Source organism: Dryobates pubescens, chromosome 7 (assembly GCF_014839835.1).
Source record: "Dryobates pubescens isolate bDryPub1 chromosome 7, bDryPub1.pri, whole genome shotgun sequence".
NCBI lineage: Eukaryota > Metazoa > Chordata > Aves > Piciformes > Picidae > Dryobates > Dryobates pubescens.
In genome coordinates this window covers 6,430,464-6,446,494 of record NC_071618.1, presented here as the reverse complement: position 1 = coordinate 6,446,494, position 16,031 = coordinate 6,430,464, and the positions used below count along the sequence as shown (strand labels likewise).

The 16,031-nt window shown below is 42.1% G+C and overlaps 1 protein-coding gene across 5 annotated transcripts in view; it reads left to right on the top strand.

Annotated features, from left to right (window-relative positions):
- UPF3A (UPF3A regulator of nonsense mediated mRNA decay) overlaps positions 1 to 12,193 on the top strand; it is a 33,383-nt gene extending 21,190 nt beyond the window's left edge. For 2 of the 5 annotated variants that reach the window (XM_054162888.1, XM_054162887.1), the window contains 3 exons: positions 1,881 to 2,041; positions 6,017 to 6,311; positions 9,196 to 10,850. In XM_054162888.1, the coding sequence (XP_054018863.1) occupies positions 1,881 to 2,041; positions 6,017 to 6,311; positions 9,196 to 9,369 (630 nt within the window). In that variant the 3' untranslated portion in view covers positions 9,370 to 10,850. Of the gene's footprint in view, positions 1 to 1,880; positions 2,042 to 6,016; positions 6,312 to 9,195; positions 10,851 to 12,134 lie in introns of those variants that run through there. The other 3 variants (XM_054162884.1, XM_054162886.1, XM_054162885.1) reach the window with 3 other exon arrangements.
- The last annotated feature ends 3,838 nt before the right edge of the window (positions 12,194 to 16,031 follow it).

Sequence of the window (16,031 nt, the reverse complement as noted above, 5' to 3'; positions counted from 1 at the left end):
ACACTCAATCCCCTGTTAGGTGTTACCCAAAAGTGGTTGTCTAAAAAAACCCAGTGTTTATTTGTGGTGATATGACCATGCAAGCTAGTTCTGTCTCTGAAAGAAAAGGAAAATACTACCTGAGAGGAACATTGTAGAAGCTTTAAATATTGGAGAAGAATAATGTGCTCATTTCTGAAAAACTGGTGGAATGAAAAGACTGACGAGATGTTCTGCTTACTGCTGAAATGTTAGAGAAATAGTTGGACACAGTCCTCCTACAAAGATTATTCCTGTAATGCTACATACCACTCATGCCCTGTGTGGCTTATTTGTTGTGAAAAAAACAGACTTCTTGAAAATCTTAAATCTCAAAGATCAAAATGTAATGTGATCCTTTCTACTGATCCCATTTTTTCCCCCCCTCTCTGTATTTCTGTCAGGGTGTCTTTATACTAAGCCCCTAATTCTGTGTGCCAGTCTATCACAAGTAGTTCATTTGGCATCTGTGTTACATATATATAAAATATTGAGAAGTGATGTATTAATTCTGCTCTTTGTAGTATTGTAGAGGTTCTCTTTAGCCAGATATGGTGACGACGGAGGTTCTTGGAATCAATACGGCTGACCAATATGATCGGGTATTGAGCCTTTATTGTTCCAGTGTTGCAGGCCTATGGCTCAGGCCTATGGTGAAAGCATGGCACAGTAAAGCATGGAAGGAAAGGAGATAGGACAGGCAGGAAAAGAAGAAGAAGTGCGCAGCAAGGAAACTGCTACAATTTATATAACCTTGGAGTCATTGGTCCCCTATGAGTGACCACACATCACACTATTGTAGATTATTGGTCCAACTATGGATGACACGTGAGGTTTGTTGCTGCAGGTGCGTGTCCTGGTGTCCCGAGATAACTCACTATGTTTCTAGCTACCAGCGTCTCGTTTTAGTTACAGTGCTGCAGGCACAGCACTGTTTTGGCATACTGCTAGCTGGCTCTGCACTTACGCTGAGCATGGCCTGCCACCATGTCAGGCTCCAGGCCTGAACTGCCAGGTTGCTCACACTGCTCGTCACTGTCATTCCCACAGTTCTCCTTATTTTATTGACAATCACATTGACCTCCGTTACATGACTTCTAAGAAATCATAGGCCATACTGATTCTGTATATATAAAACTCATAAGAGTAGGTAAGTGCTTTCTCCAGTAAGAATGCTAAGCATATTCGAAGCACATTAGGAAGAAGTTCTTCACAGAGAGAGTGATTTGCCATTGGAATGGGCTGCCTGGGGACATGGTGGAGTCAACATCCCTGGAAGTATTTAAAAAAAGACTGAATGAGGCACTTGGTGCCATGGTTTGGTTGATTAGATGGTGTTGGGTGATAGGTTGGTCTTGATGATCTCAAAGGTCTTTTCCAGCCTGGTTAATTCAGTGATTCTGTGATTCTGTAAAAGTGTGCAGTTGAGTGCCTGTTAACGACTTCTTAGCAAAAGTAAACTGCCCTTTAAAAAGAGGAAGTTTTACACAGAGAGAGTGATTGCCCACTGGAATGGGCTGCCTGAGGAGGTGGTGGGGTCGCTGTTGCTGGGGGTGTTCAGGGCGAGGCTTGACAGGATGCTTGGTTCCATGGTTTAGTTGATTGGGTAGTGTTGGATGATAGGTTGGACACGATGATCTCGAAGGTCTCTTCCAACCTGGTTTATTCTATTCTATTCTATTCTATTCTATTCTATTCTATTCTGTTCTATTCTGTTCTATTTCATATTTTATGAAATACATTCCTAGCATTTAAATAAGATATATTTAATCTTAATAGGTTAGTGATATATTTACTACATTGTTAAAATGTCTATTATAAAAGAGGAGAGTAATCTTATAATATAAACAAATATCTCTTAGCTTCTCAAGAAGCCTGAAAAAGGAGATGAACTGACCAGTGAAAAGTACAAAGAAAAAGGTGAAGAAGCTGACATTGAGGAAAACAAATGGGATAAATCACCTGGATCTGGGAGCATAAAATCCAAATCATCAGAAGCTTCACTAAAAGAACTTAAGGAAAAGTAAGTATTTATCTTTTAGGCTTCAGTTTAGATCCCAAATACTTTCATATCAAGGCTTAAACATGATGTAAGTTGTGCATTGACTGGGTGTTTTATCACAAAGGCAATTATTTTGTTCTGTGTCTTACTGCCTATTTTGTAAAAGGTGTTAGCAGCATCTTACTGACCTGGTGGCAGTATTAGTGGATGCAGCTTGTCATTTGTGACATGTTTTGAAATCACAGGCAAGATTTGTGTATGAAAAGTCATTCAGAGTTTCATTGTTATTTCATCTGTTCCCCCTCAAGAGCTCAGATAAGGCACTCCTTCCGTTGCTGACACCAAACGCTGAACTGGCTGGGATCCCCTGCTTTTGCTTTATACTTAGTTTTGCTGCAGTAAACATATCAATGTGTTTGATAAATGGGACAATAGCAATGGCAGTATGGTGTGAATGACAGCCTTATGGTAGATACTTACAGAAGGCTGTCTCTGTCGCCTGCTGCCTTTTGTGTTACACACAGAATATGAGGTACAGCTCAGTTCTATTACTACTGTATCTTGGAAATGTCTTACATGTTTTCAGCAGCTGATCCTCTCTCTTGTGCTTTGACACATGTCCCATTGCAAGTAAGATTCACCCATAAGATATGTAAAATACATAAATAAGAATAATGTGCTGCTGAGATAATGACTACTTTGTTCTTTGATAGAGCTTTTCAGCTAAGCTCTCAAAACTAATTTGCAGTACATGAGGATGCAATTGAGCATTTAAGTAAGTTACCCAAAGCTTATATATAAACTATTATAGGAAGTTTGAGATTATTCTCTAGGAGCTTTGCAGACTACCTGCCTATTCTGAGTAGGTTAAATATTACCTTTCCCCACACAGGATCTTGATTTTTATGAAACATGTGCAGGAGCTGCAAATGTGCTCCTAAAGGCAAACAGAAAAATAAAGAAACTTTGAATATGGGAAAATAAACCCATTGAGTTTGCTAATTGAAGAAGTGGTTCAACAATAACAGCCTACATGCATTATTCATCTTCTTTTGTCTCTGACTAAGGACTTCAAACATGGGCTCTGTGTTTCAATATACTATGTCCTGAAAGGTGCTGCAAACTTCAAATTCCTGTTCTCTAATGGGAACTGAACATATTCAGGAACTCTTTTGCTGATGTTCTTCAACAAAGGAAAGAGAACAGGGTCAGTAGAAACACAGGGGCAAGTCTGTTTGCTAATAAGGCTTTTGATGTATCTAGCTTTTGGTGGTGCCATATAACATTTTTACTATTGATCCTATAATTTTAATTAAGTCATTAATGTAGATTTTCCAGGTGTAAAACAGAACCCTTTTGGCTGCACAGGTACAGTAAGTGTTATCTTGTCTTTGCAAGTGCTCATTTCATCATGATTTTTAGTGGGTGTGATTAGGTAGCAAGCTATGAGCTATTTCAGCTGGATCACGAATTGAAGTGGAATCTACTTTGTCACTGACTCAGAAATCAGCTCTGCATGCAGGAGACTGAACTGCCTGTTTGAAACCATGCTTTAATGCTGAGTAGCAATAGCTTTCTACTATGAATTAAAACCTCAGTAGGTGCATGAGTATCCATGATCACCTATGGATTTGAAACTATACCAAACAGAAGTACGCTTGCATTCCCTTCAATTCATTTCTGCTTTCTCTTTCTCTGGCTGTGTAACTTTCTCTTCTACCTATACTTTGTAATTGGTTATCCCACCATTATGTCTTGCCTGCCTGTTTGCTGTGACTGACATTTAAACAGTTACTTCAACCACTCTGAAACTGGAGCTTCTATCTCTGCCACCTGCTGTGGTGGCGAGAGAAGTTCAGTTTCCCCCCCACACACACAAACCACGGCTAACTCAGTCGGAGGAGCAGATGGAAAAAGCTGTATTTTACAAGCAGGATGATCTTGAAGGTCTCTTCCAACCTGGTCTATTCTATTCTATTCTATTCCATTCCATTCCATTCCATTCCATTCTAAATGTGATGACTATATACACAATATACAGTATTTACAGTATATACAAAAATATACAGCAAAGAACGTAACACAGAAAACCTGCCCCTCCCCTCGATGGAGGAGGGTCTCCCCCCAAAACTCCCTGTTTCCCCCTTCCTCCCTTTTTTCCCAAAAAGGGTTAGAGAGAGAAAAGTAATTATTAAGGGGGAAATTCTGTTAGTTCAAAGCATGTGCAAAGGGAAGAAAAAAATAATTAGTTTTACCTCGTTAGTTGAAGGCCAGCACCTGCCAGCACAGACAGAACACAGCTGTTTCAGACCAAAACAGACCCAGACTGACTGCACAGAGCAAAACCTAAAAGTTACCTTCCCACTGATCTACCAATGAAATTCATTTACATTTATCTTTGTTTTCCCTTTCTACACCAAAACATTCAGCTAGAGTGTCTCAGTAGCTGTCCCTTTTTTAAAGGTACAGCCTAAAACTGTCACACCTGCCTACCTCAAGGCACATCCGTTCCTTCCTTTCCCACAGAAAAGGGCAGGGGAAGAGACAGGTACCAGGCTATGCTACGCCAACAAATTGAGGTGTGTCTTTCTGGCTTTTAGAAGGCCCTGCTAGACCTTGGAGTTAGTGCCTTGAACAGCATATTAAATGTAAACCAAAACAACTTGCAGCCGCAGACCCCCTGAGAACTAACGTAGTACTTGATGCCTATGTATCAATGCTGCAGGTGCAGTATTTCTGTAATTGTGATGGATTTGGATGTCTGTGACAGCTGTGACATTGCTTCCACTTGGTGAATGTTCTATGCTGACACAAGCAAAGTCTTGTAAAATGCTAAATAACTTAGCTGTCATTCAGGTTTTGTTGCTGGCCTCCAGCATTTCCTGAGATGGGGCCCTTGTCTTGGCAGCCCTACCAATGCAGAGGCTCATAGCAGAGGCTGACAATTTTCACAGTTCTGTTATTAACAAACAAAAAAAAAAGTTATAGAGAAAGAAACAATTTTATTGATACAAAGCCATCCTAAATGAAAAGCATATCACCATTTGATCACTACACCATTAGAGAAATCTCTTTCCTCTCTGATTTTGTCTGCTGATTCCCAAAACGTGAGAAAACTGTCATAAGCAACTTTCCTGTGTTAAGTACTTATACATACATAATATAAAAATACAGAAAATACCTGTATTTACTCCTTGTAAATTGCAATCTATTCTGTAATCTTTCTTCATTATTTGCAGTTTGGCTGTATGAGAGAGGCATGTGCTTACTGAACAGGAACAATGAAGCGAATAAGAAAGCTGAGAATTGTATCAGACAGGCCCCAAAATGTTACATACTAATAGTCTTTATAATATAAAGCCATTGCAGCATACCAGAAATTAAGTATTGTGTTGTGGTAAGGTAATGGTCTTTTCACCTAAATAAGATATGCAAAGTAAGGCTAAATTAATTGGAGACATAATAAACAAAAGCCTGGAACATACATCTTAATTTTCACAAATGTTTTCTGCCAGTTGCAATGTCAGTGAATAATTTACAGGTTGATACCTGATACTTGCACCACTCCTTTGGGCCCTGAATGTTCCCATTAAAGGGAATACTCACATACATGTGACACCTCATGACTAGCCCACAAGGCCTAATTGTGCAGCTTGTGTTTCTGTGAAAAGTATTGGGAAACTCTTGATGTTATTTCAAAGTGGGATAATAGAAGAAGAATGGGCCTTCCACAACAGTTGCACAAAAGTCCAGTTTTGCTTGCAGAGCTTTGTCTGCTTTTCTGAACTAAATGCGTAGACAAGGGCTAGCCATACATTGTCGAGACACTTGGTTTACCATAGCACAAACCCCCTTTTTAATGAGAAGAAAACAGCCTTGCCATGCAAGTGATCCAAACACTGTTGAAGTCAAAGGACGGCTTTGTGCTGTTTCTTTCAGCAGCTTTGTTTTACTGTTAATTGCTTGGGTTTTCTTTCTTTTTATACATACTTGTAGGTCACAAAATGGTAGTGACAAAGAGCAAAGAGATTTGGAGAGAAGATTTCGAGAAAAAGAACCTGAAAGACAAAGGTATCGATTGGATGATGGCAGAAAGCATAGAGCTCACTGTGAGTTTGACAAGTTTGTGAGAAGGAATGAAGAAGAGCTGAAATGGGGGAAAGGATACAACCAAGACAGAGGAAAGAAAGGGAACTACAACTACAGCTTCACTATGGAGGCAGTAGACAAACTGGGTAAAGAGGACAAGTGTGATGACATGGCATCCAAAAAGGAGCGCATAAGAAATAAGGTTCTTTTATTCATTTAGGATAATCTTTCATTAGTTAAATATGCTTCAAGATCACAGGTTTTACTTTTGCAAACTCAGCACAAAGATGTTTTGGGTTTTTTTTAAAAAGCAATTCTTTATTTTTAGTAAAACTGAGATTTATTTCTATTGTTACCAGAGGACAACAGCAGTTAAAATAAATTAAGGTCACAGGTTGATTAATATTTCTCGTTGATATTTACAACCCATAGAAGAGTTTCTGTCTTCCTTTCAATCCTAGCATTTTTAGAACTCTATTCTTGGAAGCCTTGTATTTTTTGAGTGTATTAAAAGTTGTTATACCTCTGATCTGTAATGCAAGTTTAACAAACTGTGGCATTCTAGTCTTTTAAGGTACTCTTAGGTATTCTGTTACCTAGTTCATAAAGTAGTTATGTTATGGATTGGCCAAGTGTTGCTTGGTAGAGGAACTATAAGGACTTAAATAAAAAGCTAATTCAGAGACCATTATATTTAGAGGGTGTGAATATGCAAACTCTTCTTGTATATACCTGCCAGTATGAAAAGGCTGCTGTTAGGACAAAGAATCCTTGTGGTCACTGTCAGGGCAGGAGCAGGTGCAAAACCAGTGCAAAAAGGGTTTGTAGCAGAGTGTGTAGTAGAGCTGTCCTTTACTGGCTCACAGAGACATGGATGCCATTTTCCTCAGCCTGTCTGATTTCATGGATGTGCCAGGGTCTTTTCAGGAGGTGGCTCTCATTGTCACCCTCATTCACTCTCCCTTCCAATCCCAGACTTTCTACGAAAGATTACTGAAACACTGTTTTGTGTAGAAATTTATTCTGCCGGTAAAACATCTTTCAAACCAAGTGATCAGTGATGTGGGCTAAGACTGACAAGGAGTGAACTGGTCACATGCAGAGTGAGTCTATGGAGTGTGCACAGAGTTAGTCCAGGTGGTCTCCAAGCAAGTCCAAGTAAGTCACCTTGTGCAAACACAGGCGGCTTGGTGTGCTTGTTTTTTGTTTATGCAAAGGTCAGCTGGACAGTACAGGTGAAATTTATTTCCATATATGCATTAGCCACTTCCCACAGACACCAGTGGCTCAAGCTATAGAACAGCCAGAAAAACAGCTAGTTCAGAAACAGAGATTGGAAAACCAGTTTTTCCTCATTCTTACTACACTGCTCGTGCAATCTGATGGACCAATCCTCAAACTTGGAACTGTATGGTGGATCCTGGGGACCTTTTATCAAGCATTAAGATGCCTCCTTTTTGTTTCATCCCTGTTGCACTTCTGATCACTCACTGAGTCTCTGGATTAGTCCACAACTTTGAGTGGTAGATTTGTCCCCTAAACAAAATAAGCAGTATCAGTAAAGGTTTTTGCAGTGTGGTGACTTTTTTCCATAAAGCATTTATCATGTAGATAAAAACTAGTGTCTGAGTTTTTCACCTTATCTATAGAGTTAGCAATGCCAACACAGGATTTTAGGCAGAGCCAAAGCTGCTTTCTGAAGTTTGTAAGAATTAACAAGTGTTACATTTCTGGTGTAAGTTAACAGTTGAGTTATCTTACATGCAAGCTGTGAGGTACAGAGTCTGTGATACAAAAGATTGCTTTCCAATAGACACCGCTTGCTTATCAGGGGATCTAGCTTTATGCAGATGTTTGTATGTAGAAAGAGGTATGTTACACATTTCATACCATGCTACAAACCACTAGCTAAACCACTGGTCTAAAGAGAAAAACGTGGAGTGAAAAGGACAAAGGTGAAAGAAAAAGAGATAAAGCATACTGGGAATTAGCAAAAAGAATGAATGAACAAAAGATCAGAATTGCTGCAAATTATGAAGCAAATTGAAAATGAGCATTGCTTGATGTAGGACGATTTCAGTGCCCTGCCAGAGCCTTAAAACGGGCTGCTTGGTTTTGTTTGCTGAACTTAATGCAAGACCGTTGAAAAAGCTCAGGCTTCAGTGAATAGATTGCTTTGTAACATTAAACACTGGTATTGTGAGAGTAAAATACTCCCCCTAGGAAAAGCAGTCTTAAGCAGAGTTTGTAAGTGGTATGTTTTACTACTGAAATTTCAAGAATAAAAAGTGCTATTTAATGTCACCATTTGCAAGTTTGACGTTTGTTTTCCTTTTAAACTGGCTCTTTCTTCCACTTCCCATTATCAAATCAGTGTGGGTATGACTGGGGCTCTCACAAAGCTTGTGCATGCTCAGATTGTACTTAGAGTTCAGTATCAGCGGGTGAGTTCCCCAGCCCCCATACTCAGTTTGTGAGGTATGATGAAGTGGAGCGATGACTGCGCAGGGATTTTTGGACAGGTATAATTCACATGTGCATTCCATGTTTGCACTCTAGTAATGATTGATGGTTTGAAGAGCATTACACCTTTATCAATTGGTAAAGTCCAGCTGAGGACAATTTTCTAGCTGTTGCCTGCTAAACTCTTCTCTGGTTAGTCATTTTTTTTAATGCTTATATGTAATATTTGTCATTCATCTACAGAGTTGCAAATGAGCAGGCTATTGGTTTTCTCAGTTGATGTTAGTGAAGGTACCATCATTTTTAGATTTTTACCTGTAACACTGGTTTTGATAATTGTCTGCAGTATTTCTTCCAGTTTACATCAAATGACTTAGGGGATCTTTAATTTTTACAGCTTCTTTATTTATTCAAAATGCTTGGCTCCCAAGAATAGCGTTGTAAACAAAGACAGATACTAAACAGTCCATTTTCATTACACTCCATTTTCCCCTGGGTCTTACAAAATGTGGAATGATTTAACACAAAATCTCCTTTCTTCACAAACATTCATCAGTTTAAAATCCCACAGATGTATCCCACATAAGCTAATCAGAGCATTAACCATGTCTCCTTCCTTCTAGGACCGCCCAGCCATGCAGTTATACCAGCCAGGAGCTCGCATTCGAACTCATACGGGATGTACAAGCAAAAGCTATGACTGCAGTGGGAAATCTTTTGAAGATGCTCTTGATAAAAAGTACGAGGCAGATAATTCAGCTGGAGGTGGTTCTGAGAAGAGTGAAGAAGGAGAATAAAACAAACTGGAGGAATGACTTGTGAGAAGGGATGAATTTGAGATTCAGTGTCATCACAAAAAAATCCATAGGACTGTAGTATCACAGTACTGTGATAAGGTACTGCAATACTGTTTCAGATCTCCACTGACAACTGCACCAACAAAATTCTAATAGCTTTGTCCCTTTCTGTACAATAAAGGGAAGAGTGACTGGAGACATAAAGTATCTTACAGCAAAGGAATATAGTTGCTTTTTTACAAAAAGCAGTGCAAACACTACTTGCCTAATTTAAAAGCAGTTCAATATTTCATTAGATTTACCTTGAAACAGAAAACCTCTAACAGTTTTAAAGGAGTATTTATAGAAAATTTTTCAGAAGCTTTTCAAATATTAAAAAATTGAAAGGTGGATTTGCATCAGTTTGAAATCTGCAGCACTTCTTTGGCATGACATGAGGCTCATGAGGCACAGGACCCCTTTCTGCAAATGGCAGTGTCAGGAGCTGCTGCAGGGTTCTTCTGTTGGATTTGGTGAGACCAGCCCGGGGAGGAAGTTCTGGAGCCAGTAGTGTTTGCAGGATGAGTGAGGCCCACAGTTTGCACAGTTGAGAAGTGTCTGTTGGTATCTGTACCTCATTGTGTTTACATTGGTTTTCAAAGAACTGTAGTGTCAGATAAGTGTTAGTACAGCTACAAGTATGTTAGAAAGTTTGTAATTTTCTGAGCCACCTTGACCTTTTGTTTTAATAGATTCTTGTGCTTTAAACAGGAACACTAATACAAATCTCAGCACTTAATATAGCTGGTTTTAATAAATTAGATGTTTTTTATGGTTTTGACACTGACTTTGAATAAAAAAGCAAAAGTGGTTGTACAGTGATGACTTTTTATAAGCTAATGTTTCATATAATTTGCAGAGGTAGGATTTGGGAAATGTATGATACATGAATATTCTGCAGTTCTATTTCTTAAAAAATTAAACACACGTGAATGTCAGCTGCAGTCTTAACTGTAGTCTGTGGTCAGGCAGAAAGGGACCTGGGGGTACTGGTAAACAGTAGGATGAACATGAGTCAGCAGTGTACCCAGGTGACCAAGAGGGCCAATGGCATCCTGGCCTGCATCAGGAACAGTGTGGCCAGCAGGAGCAGGGAGGTCATTCTGCCCCTGTACACTGCACTGGTTAGGCCACACCTCGAGTACTGTGTCCAGTTCTGGGCCCCTCAGTTTAGGAAGGAGGTTGACTTGCTGGAATGAGTCCAGAGAAGAGCAACAAAGTTGGTGAGGGGTTTGGAGCACAAGCCCTATGAGGAAAGGCTGAGGGAGCTGGGGTTGCTTAGCCTGGAGAAGAGGAGGCTCAGAGGAGACTTTATTGCTGTCTACAACTACCTGAAGGGAGGTTGTAGCCAGGTGGGGGTTGGTCTCTTCTCCCAGGCAACCTGTGACAGAATGAGAGGGCACAGTCTCAGGCTGCGCCAGGGGAGGTTTAGGCTAGCTGTTAGGAAGTTCTTCCCAGAGAGAGTGATTGGCCATTGGAATGGGCTGCCCAGGGAGGTGGTGGATTCACCATCACTGGAAGTGTTTTAAAAGAGACTGGATGAGGCACTTAGTGCCATGGTTTAGTTGATTAGATGGTGTTAGGTGATAGGTTGGATGCGATGATCTCGAAGGTCTTTTCCAACCTGGTTAATTCTGTATTCTGTATTAACGTTTTGTGAGATCTAGGCCAAATTCTGCCCTCTGATGCAGGCACGTGGCTTTATGTCTGTGTGTGTGTGTATATCTATCTTCCACTGGTTTAAGTGAAGGCTGCGTGTTTATGGAAGGGCAGAATGCATTCATTTATCTTTCATGGTTGAAAATGCCTCAATTATCTGAAACCAAGACCTGCTTTGTCATTAAATTAAACAGTAAGATAATAATTTATTTTTACATCCTCTTTGGACATTTTATTATTAAGCATAACATCTAATTGCTCTAGACTGGAAAATTATGTGTTGTATTTTTCCAGATATTAAGCATTAAATAAAAGCAAAACCATTTTGATTATGACTTTGAGATGTGATCTTTTGCAACTTTTTCATCTATTACTCTAGAAAAAGTGAGATGTTCTGCTACTTTGCATTCTTCAGAAGTAGATACAATTGAGAAGAACTTTAATATCAAGTTGTGTGAGCTGCCAACTAAAATCACTTACAAGCTTAAGTAAAACTGCTGTCAGAGTATCATTTGGTTTTAGCTCCCCTATAAAGATTGTTTGCCAAGATTATCCTGACTGGAGAGACAGGATTTTATCTTGGGTGTCCTGGCTGAGTCAGGTATTAAAAGGAGTCAGGCATTAAAAGGAGGAGATTGGGCAGAGATCTTAACCACATGTGAGTCTGCGCTAAAGCCAGTGTTTCCCATCCATTTGGAAGTGCTCTCACCTGTGAAAGGACCTTCAGGACAAAGGAAAGCAGTGCTTTTGCACATGCTTACAAACTCAAGCTTGGTACCTTTTGGCCAACAGTGGCTTTCAGGCTACTCCTCCACCTTCAACCAAGTGCCCAGGTTGTGAGTACCTATTGACAACATTATAGGTAATTAACAGGGTTTAATCAGCAGTAATTTTCCATTTGGGACTTCTGATTTTCCATCTCTTTTAGTTACCAGCGTGGAAGTCAAACCACAACTCAGTGAAAACTGTTAGGGTTTAAACATCCGTATCTGTCAGGTCACACTGCCATGTCCTGCAGCCTTTCACTTACTTTTGCTTTTTTGTGATTGTGGCCTCCTGCACAACAGGGCAGAGAGCCTGGCCTTTGACTTCTCATGGAAGGAATATTCAAATCATTTGGATTCTGATGTGGAGTGCACTAGTCAGCATCTGCACCCCAGCTGTATCGCAAGCTACATCCTAAGGAGCCCCTGAATCTGCCTGAAGGCTTGGAGCTCTCTTATTCTGCAGGCAAGGAACTCTTGGGACAATCTCTTATTCAGTAGGTGCAGGCATCTATTCTACAGCTTGAGGGGGACAGTGGGAGGTACTGGCCACCACCAGCAAAACCATTTTTGTAGCTGTGTAACCCCTGCCACAACATGCTGAGGAAAGATGGGAGCAGAAAGGCAACACCAAGGCAACACCAGGAGCCCAGGGTGTGAGGGAATGCTGCCCGCAGGCTCTTCCCTCAAATGTGACCCTGAAGAGAGAAGAAACGTCTCCTGCCAGCAGAGAAAATGCTGTGATGAGCTTCTCTGTGCTGATGTCAATCTCTGGCAGTGCCAGCAGGTTGGCAGGTGCCTGAAGGAGCAAAGATTGAGTTTGGGATGGGGTTTTATACAGCTGTGTCAGTAAGGAAGACTGCACTCCTCATCTGAGTGGGGCTTGGGGAGGCTCTGCCCACTAAGTGAGGACGTACCTCGTGGTAATGCTGCAAAATGCAATGGCTAATGAAGCAGAATATGTTTCCAAGTCCATGTGCCAGTCTCCCTTGCACAGCAATACAGCAGGGCCTGAGCCTGCTCCCCTCAGAGGAGCTGCCACCTGCTTCACGCTTGCTTGTTCTTCGCTTCTCCCAGTGACACCAAATAAATGCAGGCTTGCAGCCTGCCTTTGTGCAAACTCAGCGTGGTGTGAGAGCTTTATTGCCACAATAGTAACTTTGTTTTACAAATTCAGCTCTGCTTCTGAAAGTAGATCCAGCATCCCTGCAGCTTGGGAACTGTGTCTGAGTACATTGCAGCTGACTTTGGTGCCATCTGTTTTCTTTCTTTTAAAATGCTCTACATGTAATAAAAATTGTCACCCACTTGATAGCCTCACTGAATTTCTGTTGCCTTGTTTCTGAGGTTATCGACATTTAGCAATACGGAAATGGCCCTGCCTGTCAACTGGGCTGCATTCTGCCATGAGCTATTATATTATGGGGAACTGATGTGGAATGTAAGTATCAGTTGAAAAAAAAAAAAAAAAAAAAAAAGGCTTTGTGCCTGTCATGGTTTTAGAGCAGCTTATTCAGCTCCCAAACAGTGTATCAACACCCTCACATTCAATTTTTATACCCATTCTGCTGCTTTTCATTTAAAATCGAATGGCTGTATGTTTTCAGAGACTCTTTGGAAGCTAATGGCTCCTCTTGCCAGCTGCACTTAACCAGCACTGCTCCTCGTGCTGCAGCCAGTTTCTCTGTGTGAGAAACGAACTCACTGCTGAAATTTATAACCAGTTTATTAGAAAATAAAGGCAACACAGCGCTGGGCGCAGAGTGAGTTTGCCTTAACAATAGAGTTGAACTTATATAGACGGCAGACATACATATTCATATAGTAAAACGTACATATTCATATATTCCCCAACAGGCTCCCATCCCTCTCCATCAGGGCTGAGACAAAACCTGCACTCTTGACCCGGCCAGTCTTCAGACCTGCTGGCGCCTCACCTTTCTCTCCCAGTGCCCCACACAATACAGACCATCACCGACCAATCGGCCCAACGACCGAACCCCACGGTCCTTGCGAAAGCCAAATATTAAAGGCAATACAATTTCTCACATCTGCTAGCCTTGATTTGCAGCACAAAAAACGGCCCATATAAAGGCCTAAAATGTGACAAAACCCAGACTATTGACAAAATTATATCGAAGGTCAAAGAGATACACACTTAAAAATGGAAAAAAAACCCAACAACAAGAAGCCCAATACAAACAAAAACCCCACAACCAACCAACCCCCCTGTGAGAAACGAGCTCACTGCTAAATTTCAAATACAACCCGTTTATCATAAAATAAAGGCAAAACAGCGCTGGGCGCATAGCAGGTTTGCTGGAGGCGCACCATAACAACACGACTTGAACTTACATAGACGTCAAACATACATTATTTATACATATTCATACCTTTCCCCGGTACATTCCCACCCTTCTCCATCAGGGCTGGGACAAAACCTGCACTTCTGACCTGGCCAGTCTTCAGGTCACCTTTCTCTCCCAACACACAAGGGTCGAACCATCGAACCCCACACAATAAAGACCACGACAACCAATCAGCCCAAAGATCGAAGCTCACAGTCCCCAGCAATTCCCCTTGCGAAAGCCAAATATTAAAAGCAATTTCTCACCCCCCCCCACACCCAACTCATTTAGTACTTCACCCCCAATACCTGAGGTAATATACAGAATGCTAAAAATCAGGGGGAAGTGTGTCTTGTGAGTTGGTGGTGCTGAATCTTAAATGACAAAAGGAGAAACTTAAATTGCCATTATTATCTATAACTGTTTCCTTTGAAAGACAGACTAAGGAAAGCTATTGAGTCTCATCTGACAATATCCAAGCTAGGTCAGCATTTTTCTAAATAGTCCTAAGAATGTTAAGGTCATGCACACATCATGGAGAGATCCCAGATGACTGGAAGCCGGCCGTGGTACCCATCCACAAAAAGGGCCGGTTGGATGAGCCAAGGAATTCCAGGCCTGTCAGCCTGACCTCAGTGCCAGGCAAGATTATGGAACAGGTCATCCTGAGTGCAATCACACAGCACTTAGAGGATGGCCAAGGGATCAGGCCCAGCCAGCATGGGTTTAGGAAGGGCAGGTCCTGCCTGACCAACCTGATCTCCTTCTATGATCAGGTGACCCTCCTGGTGGATGTGGGGAGGCCTGTGGATGTAGTCTACCTGGACCTCAGCAAGGCCTTTGACACCGTTCCCCATAGCAAACTCCTGGCCAAGCTGTCAGCCCATGGCTTGGATGGGACCACACTGCGATGGGTTAGGAACTGGCTGGAGGGCCGAGCCCAGAGAGTGGTGGTGAATGGTGCCACATCCAGCTGGCGGCCAGTCACCAGTGGTGTGCCCCAGGGATCAGTACTGGGCCCCATGCTCTTTAACATCTTTATTGATGATCTGGACAAGGACATTGAGTCCATCATCAGTAAATTTGCTGAAGACACCAAGCTGGGGGCAGGAGTTGATCTGCTGGAGGGTTGAGAGGCTCTGCAGAGGGACCTCGACAGGCTGGGCAGATGGGCAGAGTCCAACGGCATGAGATTGAACACATCCAAGTGCCGGGTTCTGCACATTGGCCACAACAACCCCATGCAGAGCTACAGGCTGGGGTCAGAGTGGCTGGAGAGCAGTCAGGCTGAGAGGGACCTGGGGGTGCTGGTTGACGGTAGACTGAACATGAGCCTGCAGTGTGCCCAGGCAGCTAAGAGGGCCAATGGCATCCTGGCCTGCATCAGGAACAGTGTGGCCAGCAGGAGCAGGGAGGTCATTCTGCCCCTGTACACTGCACTGGTTAGGCCGCACCTCGAGTACTGTGTCCAGTTCTGGGCCCCTCAGTTTAGGAAGGATGTTGACTTGCTGGAACGAGTCCAGAGAAGAGCAACAAAGTTGGTGAGGGGTTTGGAACACAAGCCCTATGAGGAGAGACTGAGGGAGCTGGGGTTGCTTAGCCTGGAGAAGAGGAGACTCAGGGGTGACCTTATTACTCTCTACAACTACCTGAAGGGAGGTTGTAGACAGACGGATGTTGGTCTCTTCTCCCAGGCAAGCAGTACCAGAACAAGAGGACACAGTCTCAGGCTGCGCCAGGGGAGGTTCAGGCTAGATGTTAGGAAAAAGTTCTATACAGAGAGAGTGATTGCCCATTGGAATGGGCTGCCTGGGGAGGTGGTGGAGTCACCATCATTGGAGGTTTTCAGGAG